The 22,533-nt window shown below is 32.9% G+C and overlaps 1 protein-coding gene across 2 annotated transcripts; it reads left to right on the top strand.

Annotated features, from left to right (window-relative positions):
- The first annotated feature begins 3,019 nt into the window (after window positions 1-3,019).
- Window positions 3,020-22,429, top strand: LOC113493963 (flotillin-1). 2 transcript variants are annotated; one of them, XM_026872024.1, is made up of 11 exons: window positions 3,020-3,220; window positions 6,109-6,275; window positions 6,577-6,756; window positions 7,008-7,091; window positions 11,895-12,113; window positions 13,235-13,395; window positions 13,993-14,101; window positions 14,944-15,069; window positions 15,681-15,845; window positions 18,519-18,628; window positions 19,924-22,429. In XM_026872024.1, exons 1-10 carry the CDS (start codon window positions 3,169-3,171, stop codon window positions 18,585-18,587), a joined length of 1,332 nt encoding a protein of 443 aa, XP_026727825.1. In that variant the 5' UTR covers window positions 3,020-3,168; the 3' UTR covers window positions 18,588-18,628; window positions 19,924-22,429. The 2 variants fall into 2 exon arrangements, with proteins under 2 accessions (XP_026727825.1, XP_026727826.1); XM_026872025.1 differs by lacking the exon at window positions 18,519-18,628 and having other exon boundaries at window positions 3,021-3,220.
- The last annotated feature ends 104 nt before the right edge of the window (window positions 22,430-22,533 follow it).

Genomic DNA, 22,533 nt, shown 5'->3' with positions numbered 1-22,533 from the left:
GGGGAAGTTTAGCCCACTTGTAATTACAGGGAATAGTAGCACGGCGGCACAGGTGCTAAGGTACCTGTGTAAACAAACGGACATGACTAACTAGTACCTACAAGGGTACAATCGGTACTATACTCAATCTAATGCAAGCAATGATAGAAAGATATCTTAATAGATATCGAATACTCAAACAAAATTTAACACTTATTACGGATGGTAATTTTGATCTCCTTTTTTTTTTTTTTGGAACTACAACGTATTAACACATTTTTTGGTTATCTGGAAATGTGTTTTCCACAGACAGAACCGATATTAATTAAAGTAGATATTTGTTTGTATATAGCTATATCGCTAGTGAGCCAGGGATGAGGCTTAACGTCGACCTAAAACTGATCTGAGTCTTATAAATAGGTCGTAGAATAAGTTAATTTAAAAATTTCCCTACTTTTTTCATCTCTGAACTTAGAAGTAGAAAAACATAAGTAAAAGGAAGACTTAATTTAAGTACTTTATTATTAGAACTTTATAAATTACCTACACATAAAGACACCTCAGAATAAGTCTTTGGTTTGATTTCTTTAGTTTGTTTTTAATCAAAATCTTTGTTTAACATTTTTTGCAAAGATGTAAATGAAATAAGCTATGTACATAAATTTACACTTTCCTCATCCAATTTCAAAACACTTTTAAGTTTAGGTATTTATTAATCTTAAATAAAGTTTGTTTTATAAATTCAAGTGATGCAAATGTGTGAAATATATGCGAAGGAAAATTTTCAATCAAACTACAATTTCCGAACAACATACGAAAACACATTTCGTCCTCGTATCGCAATTTGACTAGGAGTTATGCCATTTTCCACAGAGTTAGACAGCGCACAGGTGATAGAAAAGTTCAGCTTAAGCCATGCATCGGGCGCTCATAGCCATTGGTATTCAATTTTGGACGACATTTTTCTTGAACTCAAACGACGATGACACCAAAATTACAAAATGTAGAGCTTCTTTTTCTTCAGTATTATTTCTAAGACGTTTGAAAGGAAGTGGTATGGATAGTTCCAAAAATCTATTAAATGACTTTTAAGGCTACTGGTGATATCCTCAATTTTCGTTCTAGTTTTGGTACTATGAGTATCTTCTTTTTTTTGCCATACCTCTTTAATAAAATGATACAATATACAAGTGCAGACTCGTTCTGAAAAATCTGTGAGTGGAAATTGGGAGAAAATGTTTTCACGTCTATGTCTTGTCTTGTAGTCGATTGAAGTCAATTTCCTTTCTAGTAGCGGCCGGCAATTTCGTGCTCTGCAAATACTATTTTCAATGTTTTGAATTTCCTACTCAGTCAAACACTTGAATCAAATTGCTATATGCAAATTGTCGTTTCGTCCTGAATTACTTACTCTACTAGAGTACTACTAAGCATTTCCGATCGGAATGTAAATTGCACTCTTGCGAAATGAGAAACTACCTGCAGCTTTCACGAAGATTCATTTTTAGTTATTTATTTTTAACAGGCTGCACTGGTATGCCTACAGAGTTTCAAATTCTCCAAATTTCATGCCTGTCTGTAATAAAATGCACTACAATTTACAGAAAATAATATAAGCGCACGAACTTGCAATTTTGAGGTGGGTTGATGACAATTCCGAGAATAGTAAGGTGTAATCAGAGCAATGTCGCTAACTGGCAATCATTTTGATCGGCGTAATAGTGAAGGTGATCAAATATGCACAGACAGACAAACCCACGTATTACTTGGTTCCACGCCCTGATAATAGGCCGTTATGACTAAAGGGGAGCCCGTACATTTCACATGTCTACCTATGCATTTGTTATGCTGTTACAACCACTTGTTCAATAAACATATCTAGACTTTTTATTAATTTTCTTTCTTTTTATTTAAATCCACGTATTTTTTAGGGCGTTAAAAGCTTGAATATGTAGTTACCTACTATTTGTGTTTAATGATTTTGTAGGAACCATAGATTTTAAACGGATGATTTTACTGCTTTTCTTTACTTTTACTGCCCTACCCTGTATGTAGACAACGAGTTTCGTTGAATTAGATTAAGATATTTGTGAGCAAAGAATGTAAATCCTGGAATGAGCAACGAAACAATTACTTCAGAGGATTCTGAAATCAAATTATACATTGATAGGCTTTTTGTCCACTATTTGTTATAATTATTATTCAAAACAGTCGTCGTGCTGAATTTCTTAATGACATATCTGTTTGCTTAATCAAGCGCCTATTTACAAAAAAAGAGCACCATTTTACTTAAATAGGATGAGGCAGGCGAGGATTCGACTACACCGTCTCGCAAGTTCCAAAAACTTTTCAAAGGATGTCTACCTCCACAGCCTGGCGGCATCACGTAATTGACTTGCTAAGTATTTCCTTTTTTTCCAGGAAAAACTTCATGACTTTCTTAACGAACACGACCTAGCAGGTACGGTAGACACTTACTTACATAGGTAGGTAAGTAAGTACTATTATGCACATTTATTGGATAAGAAGTATTATTTGTTAATTTGATTGCTAATACGTAAATTGTACCTAAGTGGAAAAAATTGTGAAACGGTCAAAACTTCAGTTAATTTCGTCGAAACCCTATTTAAAATAGTGTCCTGAGTCCAATTTTTTTTGTTCATTGGCTTGTTTTACAATGACCATATTTATAGTATTGATGTTGATTAGTCAGTCATCAAAGTATTGAATGGTAAGTTTTAGGGAATGGAGGAGGTTGAGTGATGTGCGTCGAAAAGTACCGGTTAGCGTCTTGTTAGTTTGGCGTGCTTGGGTACTACAGCGCCATCTATCGGTAGCTGTCAAGTATATAAATGTTGTGTGGCTTATGCATGCGAACAAATTAATGTACAATATCAAATCATTATTTTTTTATATTACAAATGCTAGCTTATAATGCATAACTTCAGTAATATTTCAAGTTACAAATTATTATTACGAAGTAGGTTTTTTTTTTGTAGTACTATTTTTTGTCTCCCTTTTTTCAATTCTTGTAAAGTGGCAACATCGAAGCTTAGCAGTCTGCAGTGTCGCCCATCCATTTTTGAAGCCGAATTGTGTTTTGACATAATATTTAATACTTTATAGGTTTAGTTAATTGATTTACAAAGTTTATTTTGTTCGGAGTTATTTTCTTAAGAGCCTTTCAAGATGACTTGGGGTTTTGTAACGTGCGGGCCTAACGAGGCGTTAGTCGTCTCCGGTGAGTATTTACACCGATCTCATTTTTGTTGTTTTTCAATCATAAACGATGTGCAAGGCACAGGAAGTGTTATACAGTCTTGTTATAAAATCCTTTCGGTTCCATGCATGGTCCATTTGAAGCGATGACATCATAGGGAGTGTTCTATAATTAACGTGAAGCTAGCTGTGCGATTGTAATAACAGGCACTTAAAGAAGTACTTAACTACCTGCGTTCTGGGACTTCCCGAAATTATCATAATAGGAGCTATATTTTTGTATGTTTTATCCTCATTGAGGAAATGATCGTGATATGTGAGCTATTCAAGTTTATTTCTGTTATTTTTTACTATAAATAATTAAATAGTTTCTTAATGAGTTAGTGATGGCTATCAACATTGTGTTTTCGTTACATAGTGTTATTTTACTACAAATACGATGGTTTAAACAATGTGTATTCTTATAAGAAAGTATCAAAAGTTCTGTTATGTAAACATTAACCTTTATAACTGAAATTTTAATAGAATCCTTTTGTATTCTTTTTTATATACATTCTATTTATTTACCATTCTGTTTATAAGTGATTTGGTATGTCTACTGGCACCATACAATGTGCTCATTGTTTATCTCAATGTCATATTATTATTTGCATGAAGATGTTTTATTCACATGTTTTACAAGATAAAATAGTCATAGGCATTCTTAGGCCATCTTACTAAAGTTCATTACATTCTGTCTTTAAATACCACAACAAATATTTAGGAATGCATGGCTGACAAAATTTCTTCTCGATAATTTAGTACAATGAAAGTATGTTTCATTGTACTAAATTATCGAGAAGAAATTGTATGTGTCCGTGAATCATAAACTATTGTGACCTTCAATATTATCAGTCACATGCATAATTTATTGTATATTAGATTATGGTATTTGTCCAGTTAGTATTTGAATAGATTTTGAGCAACTCAGAGATACATAGCTGACTGTGTTTTACTATGTATAAATAGCTACAATACTAAGATAATTATGTTGAAATTAAATAAGTATATCATTACAGCAGATATTTTGTTCAAGATCCTAATAAATATGTTTATGTTTTAAAACTTTTGTTTGTTAAGTTATTGCTGTGCCTTTTCTGTTTCTAAAATACAAGCATAGATGAAAATATCTATCTATATCAGCATAATGACAATGAGAAGTGTTATATCAAATGCTCATGCTACTGATAATAAAAACTGTTTTCACACTGATAACTGAGCACAAAGTATTTGATATCATACTTGTTTACTTACACATGAATATATTAAAAATGTTAAGATGCTGTGCAATTCGTTCATTCGTTTCATATAACTTTTGATCTGACATCAATACTCAATCCTTTTCCATACTCAAAGAGGCCTTTGCCTAACAGTTTAACTGGTTCTGATATGTAGTAGAAAGAACTGAAATATAGCTGATTCTGCATCAGTTCTTTGTGCATGTAAATGTAACAGATCAAATAACAAATGCTTGTGTACAATACTATGAGATATAAAGATAACAGTCTAAGAATCAAGTATTGCAAACTTATGTCGCCTGAACAAAAACCTATGAGGCTTAAAACTAACACTAAGGCAGTTGTAATTGTAAAGAACACTGTATACTTCGCCATCCTGTTTCAAACTGTTGCCAACTGAAATTTATGCTTTAAAAGTGTTGCTTGGCCAGCGGATTTTACTATGAATCTTGCAGAACTGCTTACAGTGACGTCACAGCAGTTGAGGATATAAGACGCCTCTGTACATAGTGTAGTGTGTTGCCAAACTTCCTCAACTGCAAAAACATTACCTTTAAACATTGAAGTTAGCCCCTATTAGTATTGTATATAGTGTGATTCCTAGGCCTCCTGTAGAGTATATACCTATATTGTCCCGTAACCTAAGGACATCGCTAGTTATCAGTATTGCGAACGCACCTATTATCTATCGATTTGACTAATGCGAATTTCATCACCTGTTTTTATATCTATTGGTCACGCAATTTCAATTTGCGTCGTATTCATCTGCTGATTTACGAAAATTAAAGAATTGTCTTAGAGTATGTAAATTGCTTAGCGTGTTAGCTATATTGTTTAATTATATAAAACAGTATAAACAGCATAATTGTTGTAACAAATTGCGCAACAAACATATCTGCCAGTATATTATTATCTCGCAGAATGATTAATGCTAATGAATCATTAAAGTATTTAATTGAGCTGAAAGATAATCCATTCATGTATTTAGTATTCTCTCTATCTTGCTTGCTGAACTTAAATAAGTTGTATGAAATAAAATATATAAAAATTAGGACTAAGACTCATGCCAAATACAAATAAAACGTAAATAAAGGAAGTATCGAAATACGAACAACAACAATATCGTCGTTTTGTTATGTTCAAGCGATTAGAGTAATTAACTTTAATAGCTATCATATCGTCAGTTAACTACCTGACACCATAATGTAACTGAAAATAGACACGTCACACTTTTAATCGATATTTTACTGCCCCATACCATAGTTTTACATGTGCTCTCTGTGCGAATGTCTCGATAATAAACAATATGGCTTTGTTCCAAATGTCCTGATGAAAAGCTTGCAGCTCGCTCTTGCCGCTTAGCAACTGATGCAACTTAAGATAAATTCTAAATCTTTGTCTGAAATGAATAAATACATTTTGTTAAATAAGACTGCGTTGTTTTCCTGTATCTCTATGCGAATGCCACTCATTCACATAAAACTATTTATATACTATTTTATTGCGGACCGTTTTAAATTTTGATCTCTCGATGTTTAAATGTTACCAATCTTGTTGTTGAATTTTTAGGATAATACTTTGATCTCCTAAAAATCTTTATAGTGGATCCACATTCACACTTATTTCTGCTTAGGATGCTGTTACTCCAAACCTCTGTTGGTGCCTGGAGGGCGCGCATTCGTGTGGCCGGCCATCCAGCACGTTCAGCGCATTTCTTTGAACACGATGACCCTGCAAGTCGAGTCTCCAACCGTATACACCAGCCAGGGCGTACCTATATCCGTCACTGGTATAGCACAGGTACAAAAATAAATAAAGTAATAAGATCATTATAAAAAGGTAGAAAAGATACATCTTCATTTATTAAAATCTTAAGGGATAATCTTAGAGTTAGAACTATTAGATGAAAAGTATCACTGCGTGATGTGTACCACAAAATTAAAATACGATACGAAATAAATATCGTGGTGAAGTTACATTACAGTTATAAATACCTTTCATTTGTTTTTAAACTAGTTTCTAATAACTTTGAAATGGGTATAGTTACATGAAGTAAAACACTCATTTATTTTATTAACATTATTCTTAATTCAAATTTCAGGTGAAGATTCAAGGTCAAAATGCTGAGATGCTGCTCTCTGCATGCGAGCAGTTTCTGGGCAAAAGCGAACAAGAGATTCAACATATAGCCTTGGTTACTCTAGAAGGCCACCAGCGCGCTATAATGGGATCCATGACTGTCGAAGAGATATATAAAGATCGAAAAATATTCTCGAAAAAGGCACGTATTTTTTGACATAGTTTTTCCTTGTTTTGTTTGTCCTTATCCTTGAAAACCTGATTAATATTTTTATTTATGGTCACATTTGCAGTTTTTTCTTTGATCTATCCTATTATCCTTTATTTGGTCTTTACAAGTCGGAAGACAATACTTTTGTTAAAGAGAACTAGATAATTTGTATGCTGCACTAAAATGTATCTTATTACCAATCAATAAAAGTTATATTAATAAAGAACTGTATACCGTTACAGGTGTTCGAGGTAGCTTCAAGCGACCTGATCAACATGGGCATCACAGTCGTGTCGTACACGCTAAAGGACATACGAGATGAAGAGGTACATTTATTTCACATAACTTTATATCAGGCTAGCCAATGATTATCAAATTCTAAGTTAATGTTTCACCCAATTTACAAATGAGAATTTAATCTCGGAATATTACTTTCTAATTACATCACTTTACTTAATACACTACTCACTAACATTACACAGATAACACAAATAAGTTAAGGTTTTAGGATATCTAGAACAATTTCTATAATATTTTTTAACATTTCGACATGGCTACAGGAGGCTAAGGTATGTAGGATTTGAAAATGGTGTTGAATGTTCAATGTTTGATTGAAATGCAAAATATTACGATAATGCCGCACATAATACTCAATCACACGAAATACTTGAAACTGATGTATTTTTTGTTTGTTGTATACGTTTGGGTAAGTTGTAACAACGGGATTAGTGGCTAATATCTAATATTCTTGTATTTTTTTCTAAGCAAATATGCTGATCACATAAGCATGCCCTGTTTTCTTTGAAGCAGAGTGTTTGCACAAATTTCGGCTTGACGCAGTGTCAGCAGAATACAACTGGCTTTAGGCATAATGCCAAATCATAATATCGTTTTTGGATACCATTTTTATATACGAATACATTTCACCGCATTGCTGAACGTTAAATTGAACTATCGAGAAAAAGAAACAAGTTTTAAGTATTGATTAATAAAAAAACAGACACAACACATTGTTTATATATCTAGATATATTTTGATTGAATTTATTAAACAAATTGACATAAATTCAACGTCTTGTATACTAGGATCCGCGAAATCATTACATATTGATGTGTTCATTCATCACATTGCCTTTGCTTTATTGCTTTAGGGCTAAAAGTCAAAACATACTCGTTCATAAAATATTAGCCGCCCCATTCATCAATTTAAATATGTTTTTCGTTAGACCAAAGGAATTCAAGTATCCCTGAAGTGCGTTCAAAGCAAAGGTATATTAACTTCTAGTAGAAAAAATAAAACCTTTTTAGCATTGACTTCTTTGTAAACTGTCAATCTTCACTTGTAACCTTCTTACACGGATACTCAGTTCACATTGACATTTAAACTTTTTTACACGTTTTAGTGTGACTGGCCGTTTACGAAATGCCTTTGATTGAGTGGCATAACGAGCAGGCGTGGTAAACTTAAATGTAATGTTAAATTGTAATAATCGCTAGTGCCAGAAAGTATTACATGCAGGTACATACACATTTAGCCACAGTGTACCGTTTGCAAAATACTTCTATTATATTTCACTATTTCGATAATATGGGGTGAAACACTTCTATGCTAATAACTAGTAGAATGTCCTGTTATATACTGGTTAGAATAAAAATACTTTTGTACCGAGTTGGGTTTTGACATTAATGGTAATCGTTACTAAATTCTACCCTTACACTGAGATATTTTCCTTACAATAGTGAGGAAAATTAAAATAGAACAAAGAATATCACTTTTCAAAAGCTTTCGTGGATACATGTATCTATCTCTCGAAGGTCTCGTTCCCGTTCCCATATTGTGACGTAGTAAATAAAGAGGAACCGTAAGACCCATAATGCTAATAATTCAGTATAGATTCTGTAGGCAGAATTGATCAAAAATTTGAATGTTGAACGTTTGAATTTTTAATGCCAAGTGTTTTTTATTAAAATCATCATTCCTATAGGTGGAATTTAAGTTGTTGTAAATATTTTTTATACATCAAATCATATCACCTAAGCAATGGGATGATGTGCACATTAATCGAAGCACTCACCAAACTTCTAAAATAATCATATATACATACAAAAAATGAGTTCAATTCCTATTTTTACAAGTATAATACAAAGTTTCAAGACTTTTTTAACAACCAAAGAGGAATGTCTACCACAATTTTTGCGAATGACGTGCAGTATATTCACAGAATTTATTGAGAATCACGTTTTGTAGATAATCAAGATTTCATAGCACAATGCACAGTGTTTTTTTTTCTGAATCATCACATGATATATTTATTAAAAACAATAAAAACAAACACTCCAAAAATGTATGCTTCAGTGCCTTTTAAATTCTCAATCTTCTTGATGAAATATGTATCTAAGGAATACCAGGGCTTGTATATGGCATCCGTTACTTCTTTAATAAAAGTAATGATTGTATAATGCCTGCAAATTGATAACAAACGGGAACAGTGTCGCATTCATGGACGACTTTTTTTGCAAGTTTCTGTGTTATTTCACCTGTCCGTATATAAAGTGTCGTTGCCTTTTTAAACCATTTGCGTGACGATTCAATAGTATTATGACATCGAGCTGATATAATGCTGAAGTTGAAAAATGTCCAGGACCTAAAAAATAAAAGGACACTACCCCGTTTAATTTCATTTATTTTTATTGTCGCAAGCAAGCAGGAAAGCTTGTATTTTTTTAATAAGGTCTTTATTAAAAGTGCTCGTTCAAAACCGACAGCGGTGGGAGAAGACATCTTTACGGTATTTAATATTACTAGTAACCTGAGAATTTTATGACTCGTAATTTATATGTACTGTCTCGATATTGATTTGTAAGTCGTCATTGCGCTTTTATTACTGGTTATTACTTTCCGCCGTGTGCAAAATGGTTTCCTGCTCCTGGCGCCTGAGAGCACTAAATATCTATTGGTAATATTTGTAAGCAGCTAGAACTAGTAATACTCTATTGTATACTAGTAATACCCTAAGTAGCTAAATTTATGTCTTTATAAATGTAAGTTTCATGATCAGATAAAACTAATGTAGACAAAAATACTGCACCAACTTACCTAGCATTCTAGCTAGCACCTGTAATATTATCATCCGTCGTAAAATGTGTTTTTTTGTAGCTATTTAAGAATATGTGTAAGAATGTGAGCTCTTAACGCGTAAATCGCCATTACTCTTCCGCCACTGAAATTATTTTACCTTAAGAATATTTGGCAGTCCCTCAGCCATAAAACTTGAAACCCGAGTTTATCCCCGATCTGTAGATAATTACAATATTGCTTGCTAATCTAATAAATAACAACGGACTAGTTGTACCTTATACAATCAGGGATAAATAAGTTAAGATATTTAATTACTGTAAAACCATAATACAACCCCTGTACCTGATCATATCGCTAGGATTTTTAATTTAAGATGTCACATGGAATTCTTGAAACAGTAAGTAGTGAGGAAATTCGTATAAGGACTTGTTCTTAAGGAAGTTCATGTAGTTTATATAACGTTGTAAGTTCTGGCAGTCTGGCAGAAATTTAATAAGTATTAGATTGCGAAGTTCTTGTTTGTAAGTTGATTTCGGTAGAAAGTATAGGTCAAACCGTCTAAAAATCTAATAAACCCTATAATTATTTCACTTTTTACACTTATAGCTTAATTGTATATTGTGTAGTTATTCATTTTTATATATCCTGAGATATGTCAATCAAAATGCTGTCAAAGTGCTTGAAAATAAAAACAAATATTTATTATGTCCGACAATCGTCTGGTTTTACCTAATGATAAGAGATATCTATGAAATACTTACATCATAATGAGATTATTACAATATAAACATACATTCAAATAATTGGATCGATCAGTTTATTATGAATCTTTCATGTATTTATTTTCATTAAATAAGTTATTTTTAAAGATCATATTGGATTGCAAATCGTAATTCAGTCTCAAAAAATATGCACAATAGGTACATTTTTATGTACACGGCGAATATCAAATCACAGTACATTCTTCAAAGTTATCTTGCTTCGGGATTCTGAGGTAGCAACGACCATATTATCCCCAGACATCCAAAAACAAGCGATTGATGTCTGCCAACACATCAGACATTTAAATATTTTACGGTGCTTGAACATTACAATTAAACTTCAAAGAATGTGTACATTTTTAAAATCTACGATTGTTATGTATATGACTTTGTCATTATTTTACTACGAGATTCTGATTAAGCAAATAAAATTGATTGTGTAAGTAAATAGATAGACGCTCCGTAAGATACGGTACCTATTCAGCTAAAAGTAAAACTAGTAGCGGCCCGAATTATTTACACATGTTAGTTCCACCTTCTTTTACATACGTCAATCATGCGTATTTTTAGAGCTGATATGCTTGGTGTATTATTTAGAACTGTAGTTTAGTTTTGTACAATATTGTGCTACTTCACTGGACCTGATATAGCCCAAAGGCGCTTTAGAATTACAAAGTATTACGTATTTAAATGACTAATACAAGTAAAAAAGGTTTTAACTACTTAATTAAGCGCTTATCAACTCGGTCGGCTTTAATTAATTTAAACTAACCGTAACCATATTAACTAGTTTATCTTATCGGTCATCAAGACAGCAACGTTTTAATTTAAACTCAATCAATCAAAGTCATCGAAATCGATTAAATACACGTTATACATACATTTTGCTGTGTCTGACACTGCAATATGTTCACGTTTATTCTGTTTCACATTGTATGCCTTGCATACAGTATGGGTAGAGTTAGAAAAACAATACTTATTTGACGGACTATATTTTCTACTGTCTTAAAACATTAACAAAGCACACTTGGAAATTAATGTCCTATAAACCCAATAAGAACGTAATAGCGCTCATTAATTATGCGTAGACTAAACAATACCCGCAATTTAACGGTGTTGAATTTATTACAATAGTAAACTATAACTGCTTCGAGTACGAGCCCGATTATGAAGAATTATCGCTTGAAATTACGAGCCGTTCGACCGTTTCAAAACAAAAAACTATCTACACTCGAAGTAGTATATTATTTAATGTAAATCGGCAATAGTTGATTGACTTTTCCAATCCAGGGCTACTTGAAAGCGTTGGGTATGGCGCGTACAGCTGAGGTGAAGCGTGACGCTCGTATCGGCGAAGCGGAGGCCCAAGCCGAGGCTAAGATCAAGGAAGCGATGGCAGAAGAACAACGAATGGCTGCCAGGTTCCTCAACGACACCGAAATAGCAAAAGCTCAGAGAGATTTCGAACTCAAGAAAGCCGCCTATGATGTGGAAGTGCAAACGAAGAAGGTAATGTACTAACATTTTAGTTTTCGATCTTCTGGTTCACAGAATACTGGTCTATTGTCATCACACAAAGGGGAATGCCCACCTACCATAGTCATTTCGGCCCTGGATGCACACATATAATAGCATACAGAAATAATATTATGCATCTTAAATAATCAAAAGGTTAAGGAATTGGTTTTACTAAAAGTCCGGGTTTTTAAGATATAAATTAAGTTTTATTTTCACAAATACAGTATTTTAACAATCATTTTACAGATATATTCATTATCACACAAGAAATACAATACAATATAAATGCAAACGAAGTCGACTTGTGACTTTAGTTGTTTTTGACGTAATTGTCATAATAGATTGATGATGATCGATGTTGTCACTTAACAGAAAAACAATAAAAAGTGAACTTGAAAAAAAATCCGAGATCGATGCCGATTTTGTTTTAATTGTAACGTCACAAAAATATTCATAGTTGAGGCTGTTTAAAAGAGGTGCAGAGCTTTCTGCACGTCTTTCAAACAGTCTTTTAGTTCCTATAATCTATATTCCTATAATTTTTTCAAGACTAGAATTATAGTCAAATTGTGCTGTGCAGAGCGTTTTGTTATGATCTAAATAATTAATTGTAAATCAGCATAGCATTTCACTTTTCAAATAACCATAACCTCGTAATAATTATAGAAATAAACGTTTTAGAAAAACAGTCGAAATAGAATCGATTATCTTTTAATAAAATTATTAATTGGCAACTTTTTCAAATGAATCTTCAAAATAATGAATTGCGGATGTCAACAATTTCATTTTTGTATTTTCGGTACTTTTTATTACAGATATTTTTTGGCATCTATTTTCGATAAATTAACACCGTGACTAATTAACATTAAACAAGACATTTTTTTAGACAAAAGCTTATTGTTGGGCGTTTCATGGCCACAAATGGGCATTCCCCTTTGGTTATTGTTAATCAAAGGTACATCAATCAATGTCCGTGATTGGTGCCGAGACTCATTAAAAAAATTAATGAATTTTTGTCATGATCAATCTTTTAGAAAACGGCGGAAGCGTTCATGCTTTTTATACCGCTGCGAGAAAAGAATAAATTAACGATTGTTTTGTGTAATTTTTAGGCTGAAGCTGAAATGGCATACGAACTCCAAGCAGCGAAGACTAAACAACGCATCAAGGAAGAACAAATGCAGATCACTGTTGTCGAGCGCACTCAGGAAATCGCTGTTCAAAAGTGGGAAGTTCAAAGAAGAGAAAAGGAACTGGAGGCTACAGTGCGCAGGTAAAGCCTTGTGTTTCAATTGATTTTCAAATCTATATATGTATATGTGCATGTGATATGTCTCTATACAGGGTGTCCCAAAACTCAATGATAATCTGAGACCGGATGAAAGGCCAAGTGATAACAGATCAGGGAAAAAAAATCTGTTTCTATTTTCTGAAAAAAAAAAAATCCCGGAATTAAAATACTCACAGCGAAATTGTAACATTGGTGATCACAGGACTTAAAAATGCGACGAGGGATGTCGAATTTCAACTTTTTAAATGTCTCTTATCGCTGAACTGAGTGATATGGTTTTTTTTTTATATTTTTCCCTGATCTGTTATCACTTGGCCTTTCATCCGGTCTCAGATTATTTATCCTGAATAGACCATCGTCTGTTATGAATACCGCCTCTGAACATGAAAATGTCTATAAAGAAATAGTTTATTTCCAAAACAAGTGTGACAAAATGGTATTTAGGACAATTTTTTCTTAAATTTCTATGCAGAAATCGGTTCTTAAAATAAAAACGGAGTCTGTTCGCATATGTTTATGTAGCATAGATAATAATATACGTTTCAATTATTATTATTCTCATTTTCTTTTGGTATACAGGCCCGCAGAAGCTGAAAAGTACAGACTGGAGAAATTGGCTGAAGCTCATAAACTAAAAACCGTGCTGGAAGCCGAAGCAGAGGCAGAGGCCGTCAAAGTTCGCGGAGAGGTGAGCACTGACCCCATTCACTTATTTACGACAAAGTCTAAAATATCCAATTAAATATTTCAAGTCCATTTCCAAAGTCAAATATCCCATTACCTTCTCGAAAATATTGCATAATATCTACTTAATGTTTTATCGGGTATAAATCGTTTTGCTAGTGAGTACAATGTTCCACAGTACTAATAAACGGTCGTTAAAACTTTTTATGTTAACACAAGGTATCTGACTGCGTTATTGTAAAGTTAAAACCGTCATATGTACAACTTATACGCAATCTGCTATGTTAGATTAAATCTATACGTATGCAGAATATTTATTTTTTTCAAATTTAATAAATTCAAATTTCGCATGTAATATTTATATATATAAAATTCCCGTGTCACGATGTTAGTTACCGTACTCCTCCGAAACGGTTCGACCGATTTTTATGAAATTTTCTACACATATTCAGTAGGTCTGAGAATAGAACAACATCTATTTTTCAAACCCCTAAGTGACAAGGGTTGCCCACACTAAAATTTATTTTTTTATTTTTTGGACAATATTGTCTGTTTTCATTTTTTTATAATGTAGCATTAAAAAATAAATACAACTAGAAAAAAACATCGGCAAAACAACGTTTGCTGGGTCAGCTAGTATTTATATATATTTCTTAACGGCTCACTGCGAATACAGAAAATCACGTGAAACGATTTCTTTTCCGATTCCGTCGCTCTGAGCTAGCGTAAAAGCTACTCCTGATTAAATAATACTGTTAAGTATACCTAACTGATTTAAACTGCTCTCGCCATGTGTACGATTACAGCGTGTTATGCTGTATTATATTTGTAATTATGGTATGGTAGGCGGAGGCGTACGCTATCAAGGCGAAGGCGGTTGCTGACGCGGAACAAATGGCCAAGAAAGCTGAGGCGTGGAAGGAATACGGATCGGCGGCTATGGTTGACATGATGCTCGAAACGTTACCTAAGGTAAGAAAGACGCTCATGATAATGTGACGTCACACTTTTATTGCTCTGATAACGATAGGTAAAAGGCGTCGGTTCTATAACTGTATGACTTTACGCAGATTTTCATTTTTTTATCAGCGAATGATGTAAAATGAAATGAACAGTTGACGTCTTCAGTTTTGAGTAGTTATTTTGTTTAAATTATCGCTTTTTGATAATGTATTGTTGTTATTGAGTTAATGGCAATTAAATATTCTCAAATCAGATTTTACTACGAATTTGCAGTATCAGTAGCGGTCATGATCTTTTATTGTCCTGATACATAGGTATTTTTTTTATTATATGTATCAGGCATAAGCTTGTTATTAGACATTTAATTTTACCTGTATATGATGATAATTAACTGTGTCTAAGAAATAATTTATATGGCCAAATAACATTTGTTGGGTCAACTAGTTTTCATATAATAAGATTGATCGGAAACGGGAACGGATAACTCTCCCTGAGGTGTTTGTTCCCGTTTTAGATTTTATCCGGTTATGTATAATGTAACGCACGATGCGAATATAAAGCTTCTATCCATTTATGCATAGTTTTTCAGAAGTTTCTTAAACGTTTGTTAATTCGTGCAGGTTGCGGCAGAAGTAGCAGCTCCACTGTCCCAAGCCCGCAAGGTCACGATGGTGTCGTGCGGCGGCGGCGAGGTCGGGGCCGCCAAGCTCACCGGCGAGGTCCTCAACATCGTGCAATGTATCCCCGAACTCGTCAAGGGAGTCACAGGAGTCGATATCTCCAAGGTCAGTCCAAACTGTTCTTATAATTTACAAACGTACTCACAAAAAAATTGTATTACTTAACCTCTCCTTTTCACACGTTGTCGGCTACCGATTAGCCGTCGATTTTTAAAAAGGGCATAATCGATTTTAATCCTTGTGTCGCGGGGGCTCCCACAAACATTCGAGTCGCATACACAGAGACACCCAAACTCAAAGCAAGCATTCTTGAATCATACAATCGCTTGTCCAAAGCGGGGATCGAACCCGCGACACGTCGCGCATACTAGGTTTGGCGTGGATATTTAAATTGTCGTTCAGAATCATTTGCCTTAGCATCTATATTTGTCCAGCCAAAGATTCAAGTATCCCTGCGACCGTTCTTCTTTTGTCATTCCCATACATTCATCGCCGGATAGTCGGCGGCCGCAACGTGTGAAGGGGCTATTGTAAACGGTGTATGTCTAACACATTAGTTGTAGTTTCACATAGAATGTTTCACTACGTGACTCACAATTATTGTAATCTATTTATGTTGTAAGCTAAGATCAACAGCAGACTTCAAAACAATATACTCCCACTGAAATACGAAAAAAAAAATACAATTGTTTAGAAATATAAAACAATTTATTTAAAGACATGTCTACTTGCTCAGTTTGCTAAATAACTTAGCTATAAGTAGATTTGTTTGTAACAAGGATATAACAAGATTCTATATAAGTTGACGCAAATATTAAAGACAATAAAAATTAGTAGGTATACAACCTATGTAAACAGGAAAATTATTGACCTTTTCCTGTTGACTGTGGAAAATTATAATTAAAAGTGGAACTGACAACATCTTCCTTTATAATAATGATTGTTGATGATGTTATTTTCTCAAAATACCCTGAACTAACCTAAACCGTGACGTCATAACATATAAAATATAATTTTCGTGCCAATTACATACATAATTCAGTCTAAATACTACGAAAAGATTTATCTAAGGTCACGTTTAGACTTCTTCGTTATCAAATAACCTTTGACATTTCCAACATCAAACAAAGTATATATAATATTATTGAATAACAAAATCATAAATCGCAATCTCTCAAATTTATACCGAAATGTAACAAAGAATGTAAGATGTTTACGTTTCACTTATTTATTAAATGTAATATTTACCGAAGCGAACTTACATTAAAGTGAAACAGATAGATTGTCACGGATTGAGATTTTATAGTAATAAAAAAAAATACATCTATATGTTAAATGCAAAAAAAAATGCTGTGGCCTTGAGTTATATTGTATCATAGAAACAATTCCACCAATATGTTTATGCCATGTGATAATAGGTTTTTAATTTTTCACTGCACTGAACCAAATATGCAATGTTTGTCTATAATATTTTCTAATTAGATTAACGTGTACTTTTGTGTTGTTTGCACTAATATCACTGTTTTAAATATCCGGCTTTATTAATTTCCTGTCTGCTATATCACATCAGAGCAGATGGTATTCATATCTTTAAACTAACATACATAACTATAGTCTGAGTATTGTTATATATTTGTACTTTGATAATTAAATCAAACTTGCATTGAACCCAAGTGAGTAAATCGTTTGTTAGTTACATTGTTTATGTATGATAATGATTTATTTAATATTGGATAATTAACAATTGCCCGCGGGACCGCTCGCATGCTTGTCGTTTACAGTTTAACACATTCCCCTATGTGTTATTCCAGGCAAATGTGTAAAATTTCATTAATTCACTTCTAGACTACTAAGTCTTTTCATGAAAGAGAAATTATCCATACTACTAAACCCACAAACTGTAGCGTTCAAAATATTAGAGTAGGTAAGCAAACACAATATTGCTTCAAAATATTTTTTAATCATGTTAAGAACAATTTAATTTGCATATAGACTGAGTTCAATTACGTTATTGAAACTACTTTTTTTATTAATTAATAATGTTTTCACGAAAGCGACATGATTGCGAACATGTTTAAAAGGTAATTATAATAAACGGGTACTTATTAGTGTGACGAACTGATATATTATGCACGATACAATACCTGCTTATCACGTGATTGATATTTGCTTTCTCTTCAACCTAGATGTAACTTTTACAGTCTGTTGCTATCGGATGTCTTGTACAGGGTGTCCAGAAGAGTAGTGACTACCGGTGTCTAGTGTTAGACGACCCTTAGAGATAGCCGAATCACTCCCATGTATGTTTGGAGATTTTTTGTTGTTTTTAAAAGAACTCCGACTAGAGTAAGATGTCTGCTCATACTGCCGTGGCTAGGGATACATGTATAATATTTTTATATTACACATATAGTTAAAGTTAGCGTCTATGAGGTACAAATGAAGAAAGTGAAAATTAATAGACATTTCGTTTTAATTGCCTAAACAAGACTGTCACTATAAAAAAAGTCAACAAAATAATTTTTAGTTTTACAGATTCGGTTCACGTCTACTTTGTAACTTTCTGCAGGCTCAGGGCGTATCAAAATGTAATACATGACAGAAACGTAGCCAATGCTTTTCTAGCTAAACTAAACGTAAAAATATCTTCAAAAATGTTTACTTTATTGGGTTCATACGAGTATCATTAAAACACATCATAAAGTCAGTGTGAATACTGTTTGCTCGAAATAACGCTTTGCTTGACTAACGTGTCGTTATCGCTGTGGTGTGGGGCAGGCGGTGGTGGAACCGCCGACGCTACCGACGCCGACGGCTCGCGGCGACTCGGCGAGAAAGCAGCGATAACTCCGTACTATATATTAGACGACTACTTAATGCTCATAAAGGTAAGGCTAGTTTAAAATTTCTAGCCGTATGGACGAACGACACTTTGCCAAGTCACTTCCTAAAATGTCTGTTTTCCATATTCCAAAATTTGATTGCTTTGTATAGGGTCCATCTTGTTATGTGTCATCCTTGCATACGACGGTTTCAGACGATATAAGAACGACACTTAGCCAAGTGACTTTTTAAAATGTCCTTTCGTTATATTTTATTTTACTATGACAAAGAAAGTATGATAGTTAAGGAGCCTAGTTTGCTGTGCATCGTCTTTGCACAAGGCTATTACAGTTGTATGCAAAAACGGCGCTCTGCTAAGTAAGTTCTTTAAATGTCTATTTTTCTCTACATTCAGCTTGACAATGACAAAAACATCATGACACTAACTAAGGGAGACATTTCATAGTGTCGTTCTTCAATACGTCTGTTAAACGCAACTTAACTAAAAAATAATATAAATTTAAAGACATCTTGTTAAGTTGCGTTTCACCTTTTGTTGTTCGATTTTATTATTCAGGAGTCTGTATCATAGAGGACTGCTCTAGAAGCTTCTGTGTACGTAATGTAATGTATATAATATATTGTATGTGCTATTTCACTAAAAACACTAACACTTCTATGGGTCAATATAAGAAATGTAATAGATGTAAGATTGCACCGTGTCGTCGTTGTTTAACGTCATGTTTTCTTTAGGTTATATTACTATCAGACAAATTTAAATAAGCAACAGAGATAAGATTAGCTATCGAAAGTGCATGTACAACGTAATCGTATTTAACTCAGTAGCAATGATGGCATTAATCATGTAACGTACAGAAAACTATTAACCTTCAGATAATACCAAAGCATTAATTGAAAAAGAGTAGAAGTAAATTTCACAGTCGATTTTCCCTATTATTTCGTTATTAACTCAATTATGTAGCGAACCGTAAAGCCATAGTAGGCAGGCACTTAGCAACTTGAAATCAGCATTCTTAAAACTCACTTTTTCATACGAATGTCATACCTGGCTACAAATAATTTTAAAAAAGCCAATTAAATGGAAAATGCTTCTATATTTCAATATTAATTCATTAAAATATTTAACCAACTAAATCAATAAAGAAAATCCGGACGAATAATAGCGTAGGAACAAACGATGCTTATTTATGTTCGCTGTAATGTATGCAATAGCATGTCGAAATGAAAAAAATCGTTATTGTGTTTCCACAATTAAAATTCATCAAACTCCTTCATACGCCTTGTGTTGTCAATGTGTCTTCTATAATTACTTCACTAATAAATTCTCATGTTTCCACAGGGTGTTCGCGCACTTTAAAAGCTGCATACTACATATACCTACCTACCTGCGTTTATTTTATTTATTAAATGTAAACGTATTGTTAAGATAGATAAGTGATTAATTTATGTGACCTAAGTGCCACTTTTGGAATATTCTCTAAAAAAAGATACCAAAAAGCAAAATTTATAAATTGTAATGTTTAATACTTGACTTTCATACTATTATCCTTAATATATTCGTTTTGATGCTACGTACGCTAGATCCCAATATCCAATCTGATAAAAGTACTGGAGACAAAACAATAATATATTAATCACTGCAAGATCTCTAATTAAAATTGTAATTTATGAAAACTACAAATAATCAGTATTACTGCAAAACCCACCGTAATATTTTATGTTATGTGGAGGTTATAAACCCTCTATCTATGTTATCATAGATTAAATAAGTTTTTTACGATCAATTGTTTAAATACGGACGATAGTTTATTGGGACCGAGCGCAAGAGATCAACTACTCTTTTCAGACATGCATTCGTTTAATATCGCTATCAGATTAAGAAGATACACAACCAGTCGACTCTATGGTTGTCCATAGTAAATACTTAGTATTACTTTCACGTACAAGGTCTCCCTATCTATATCCATTATAGATGGTCTTTGGAGTCCTTTGTATGTCTTATCCAGCTATGACTGGCAAGTAAGCTTATCTGATAGTGGTTGGTTATTTCATTTATAGTTGGATTGGTTCGCACAGGTCAAACAAATTAAGTCGTTCCCGATGCTACTTGTAATCACCTCTTACGTAATAAATATTAATATATTTTGTAACGTGACTTGTGTAGCCTAGCCATTAGGAGTGTTAGTTTGGTGTGCTAATTAGTTACTAGGTCTATTGTGGGGATTTTTTTTTAAATCTCAAAATGGTGTCATTTTTGTAACATATTAGCACAAATATTTTAATTGCATGATCGTTTTTTTCTTTTTTGTTATTAGAGGACAGTTTTCCCCGGTACCGACCAGATCGAACAATTCCTGTAGTAATAATTAGCACGTCAAGCCAAAGATATTAAATTATTTTTTTATTTGAGTAGGGCAAGTAACAACTTTGTACAAGTGTATAGCGTACAATAATAAATACAATTTATGACCAAAACGCCTAGTTTTTCTCAAGGTAGAAAATTACAAATGACTGTTATACAAAAATAATACCTATATTTTTTTAATTAGCTAAACTGTCGTTAGGGTATATGAAAATTTTTGGTGTTCAAGAAGTGCAGTTTAGAAATTCTAATAGTAATTGTATTAAAAGTTCGTAGACATTATTGATGTCTTTTTCTATAATTAAATAAATATGTCGGTGGTATTTCACTAATTTGTATGAAAGTTAATGTTACTAAATTAGTTAAAGCCCTTTTTGGTCACCTAGTCAATTTTTCCACATTTTCAAATGTTACATTGTTATTATTGCGTATGTGTACATACCCACTGTTTAATTTATCAATTACTTTTTTTTCTACCTTGTAACCGTCTCTATATTTAGAGCTATGATAAGATTATAGTTCATTCGTAATACTGCGTTCGGTTCAAAAAGCTTCTGTTAAAATTTGTAATATTGAGAGTGTTGCCATATAGCCATATTTAATAATGAATAGCAAAATTGTATCTGCCTTTCCCTTGTGGGTTTGTATTTTTAAGCTTACTTGCAATATTAAAATGTTAAGAGCAATGTTGAATCTCTCTTTTTAGTCTAATCGATAGTGGCAGTATCTTACTTTTTGACTCGACTAAAGAAATAGAATCACGCAGTCTTCACTACTGCGTTGTGAACAATGAGAGGATGTGATGTTTATAACTTCTCTACCTCTATATAAATTCCCAAAAACTTACAACAATAAACTACAATAATAATGTACCTCCTTGATATTAATTAAGGATCGAAATAATTACCTATCTATTTTATTTACAACAGTCTTGGCTCTAGTGCCATATTATAATAGTACAAGGTTTATTTTATATTTTATCACAAAGTTTAATTAGATTTAAGATTAATCGCAAGAAAGAACATTTTTTGGAATTAATGCATTTATTATATATTTATATGCTTATATTTTTGTCTGATTATTATTTAAATGTAATAAGTGTTTGTCACGACTAGCAAATACCATTGATTATAGATTGAATATATTTCACCGCAACATAAAAGTGGTAAACTATAATATATTGCTTTATAATGTTAGTTACCTTAATATACCTACGTTTGTGTTATATACTTGTCTTGTGTTGTGAGGCGGTGGCTAAACTTATGTAAACAAGTCACACGACTTTCTTTTATGCATATTGTGGCCTCAAATTACATAACGAAACATTTTCTGAGACAGTCGCGCTGGTTTTAGTTTACATAAATGTAGTTGCCTCTATTTATATGCAAGGTGGTGGAAATATGATTAAGCTGGCTATGTATAACGGTTCGTGCATGAAGTCGTAAACACTTGTATCTGTCGTAAATTGATGCACTGAGAGTGGCACAATAATATTTACTTTCTGTGTGAATCACATTTTTTAACATGTATGTATGTGTATTGACGTGGTTTTTATTAATGTATATTCATTAAAAATTGCAAATAAAA

The sequence above is a fragment of the Trichoplusia ni genome, chromosome 5, assembly GCF_003590095.1.
Source record: "Trichoplusia ni isolate ovarian cell line Hi5 chromosome 5, tn1, whole genome shotgun sequence".
Taxonomy (NCBI): Eukaryota; Metazoa; Arthropoda; class Insecta; order Lepidoptera; family Noctuidae; genus Trichoplusia; species Trichoplusia ni.
The sequence above is the reverse complement of the archived record's forward strand: the minus strand, read 5'-3'. Positions and strand labels throughout refer to the sequence as shown.

Excerpts from the sequence above, each read along its gene's own strand:
- LOC113493963 (XM_026872024.1), top strand. The coding sequence starts at position 3,169 with ATGACTTGGGGTTTTGTAACGTGCGGGCCTAACGAGGCGTTAGTCGTC. Across the intron at positions 3,221-6,108 it reads CGAGGCGTTAGTCGTCTCCG|GATGCTGTTACTCCAAACCT; the intron begins GTGAGTATTTAC and ends ATTTCTGCTTAG. Across the intron at positions 12,114-13,234 it reads TGGAAGTGCAAACGAAGAAG|GCTGAAGCTGAAATGGCATA; the intron begins GTAATGTACTAA and ends TGTAATTTTTAG.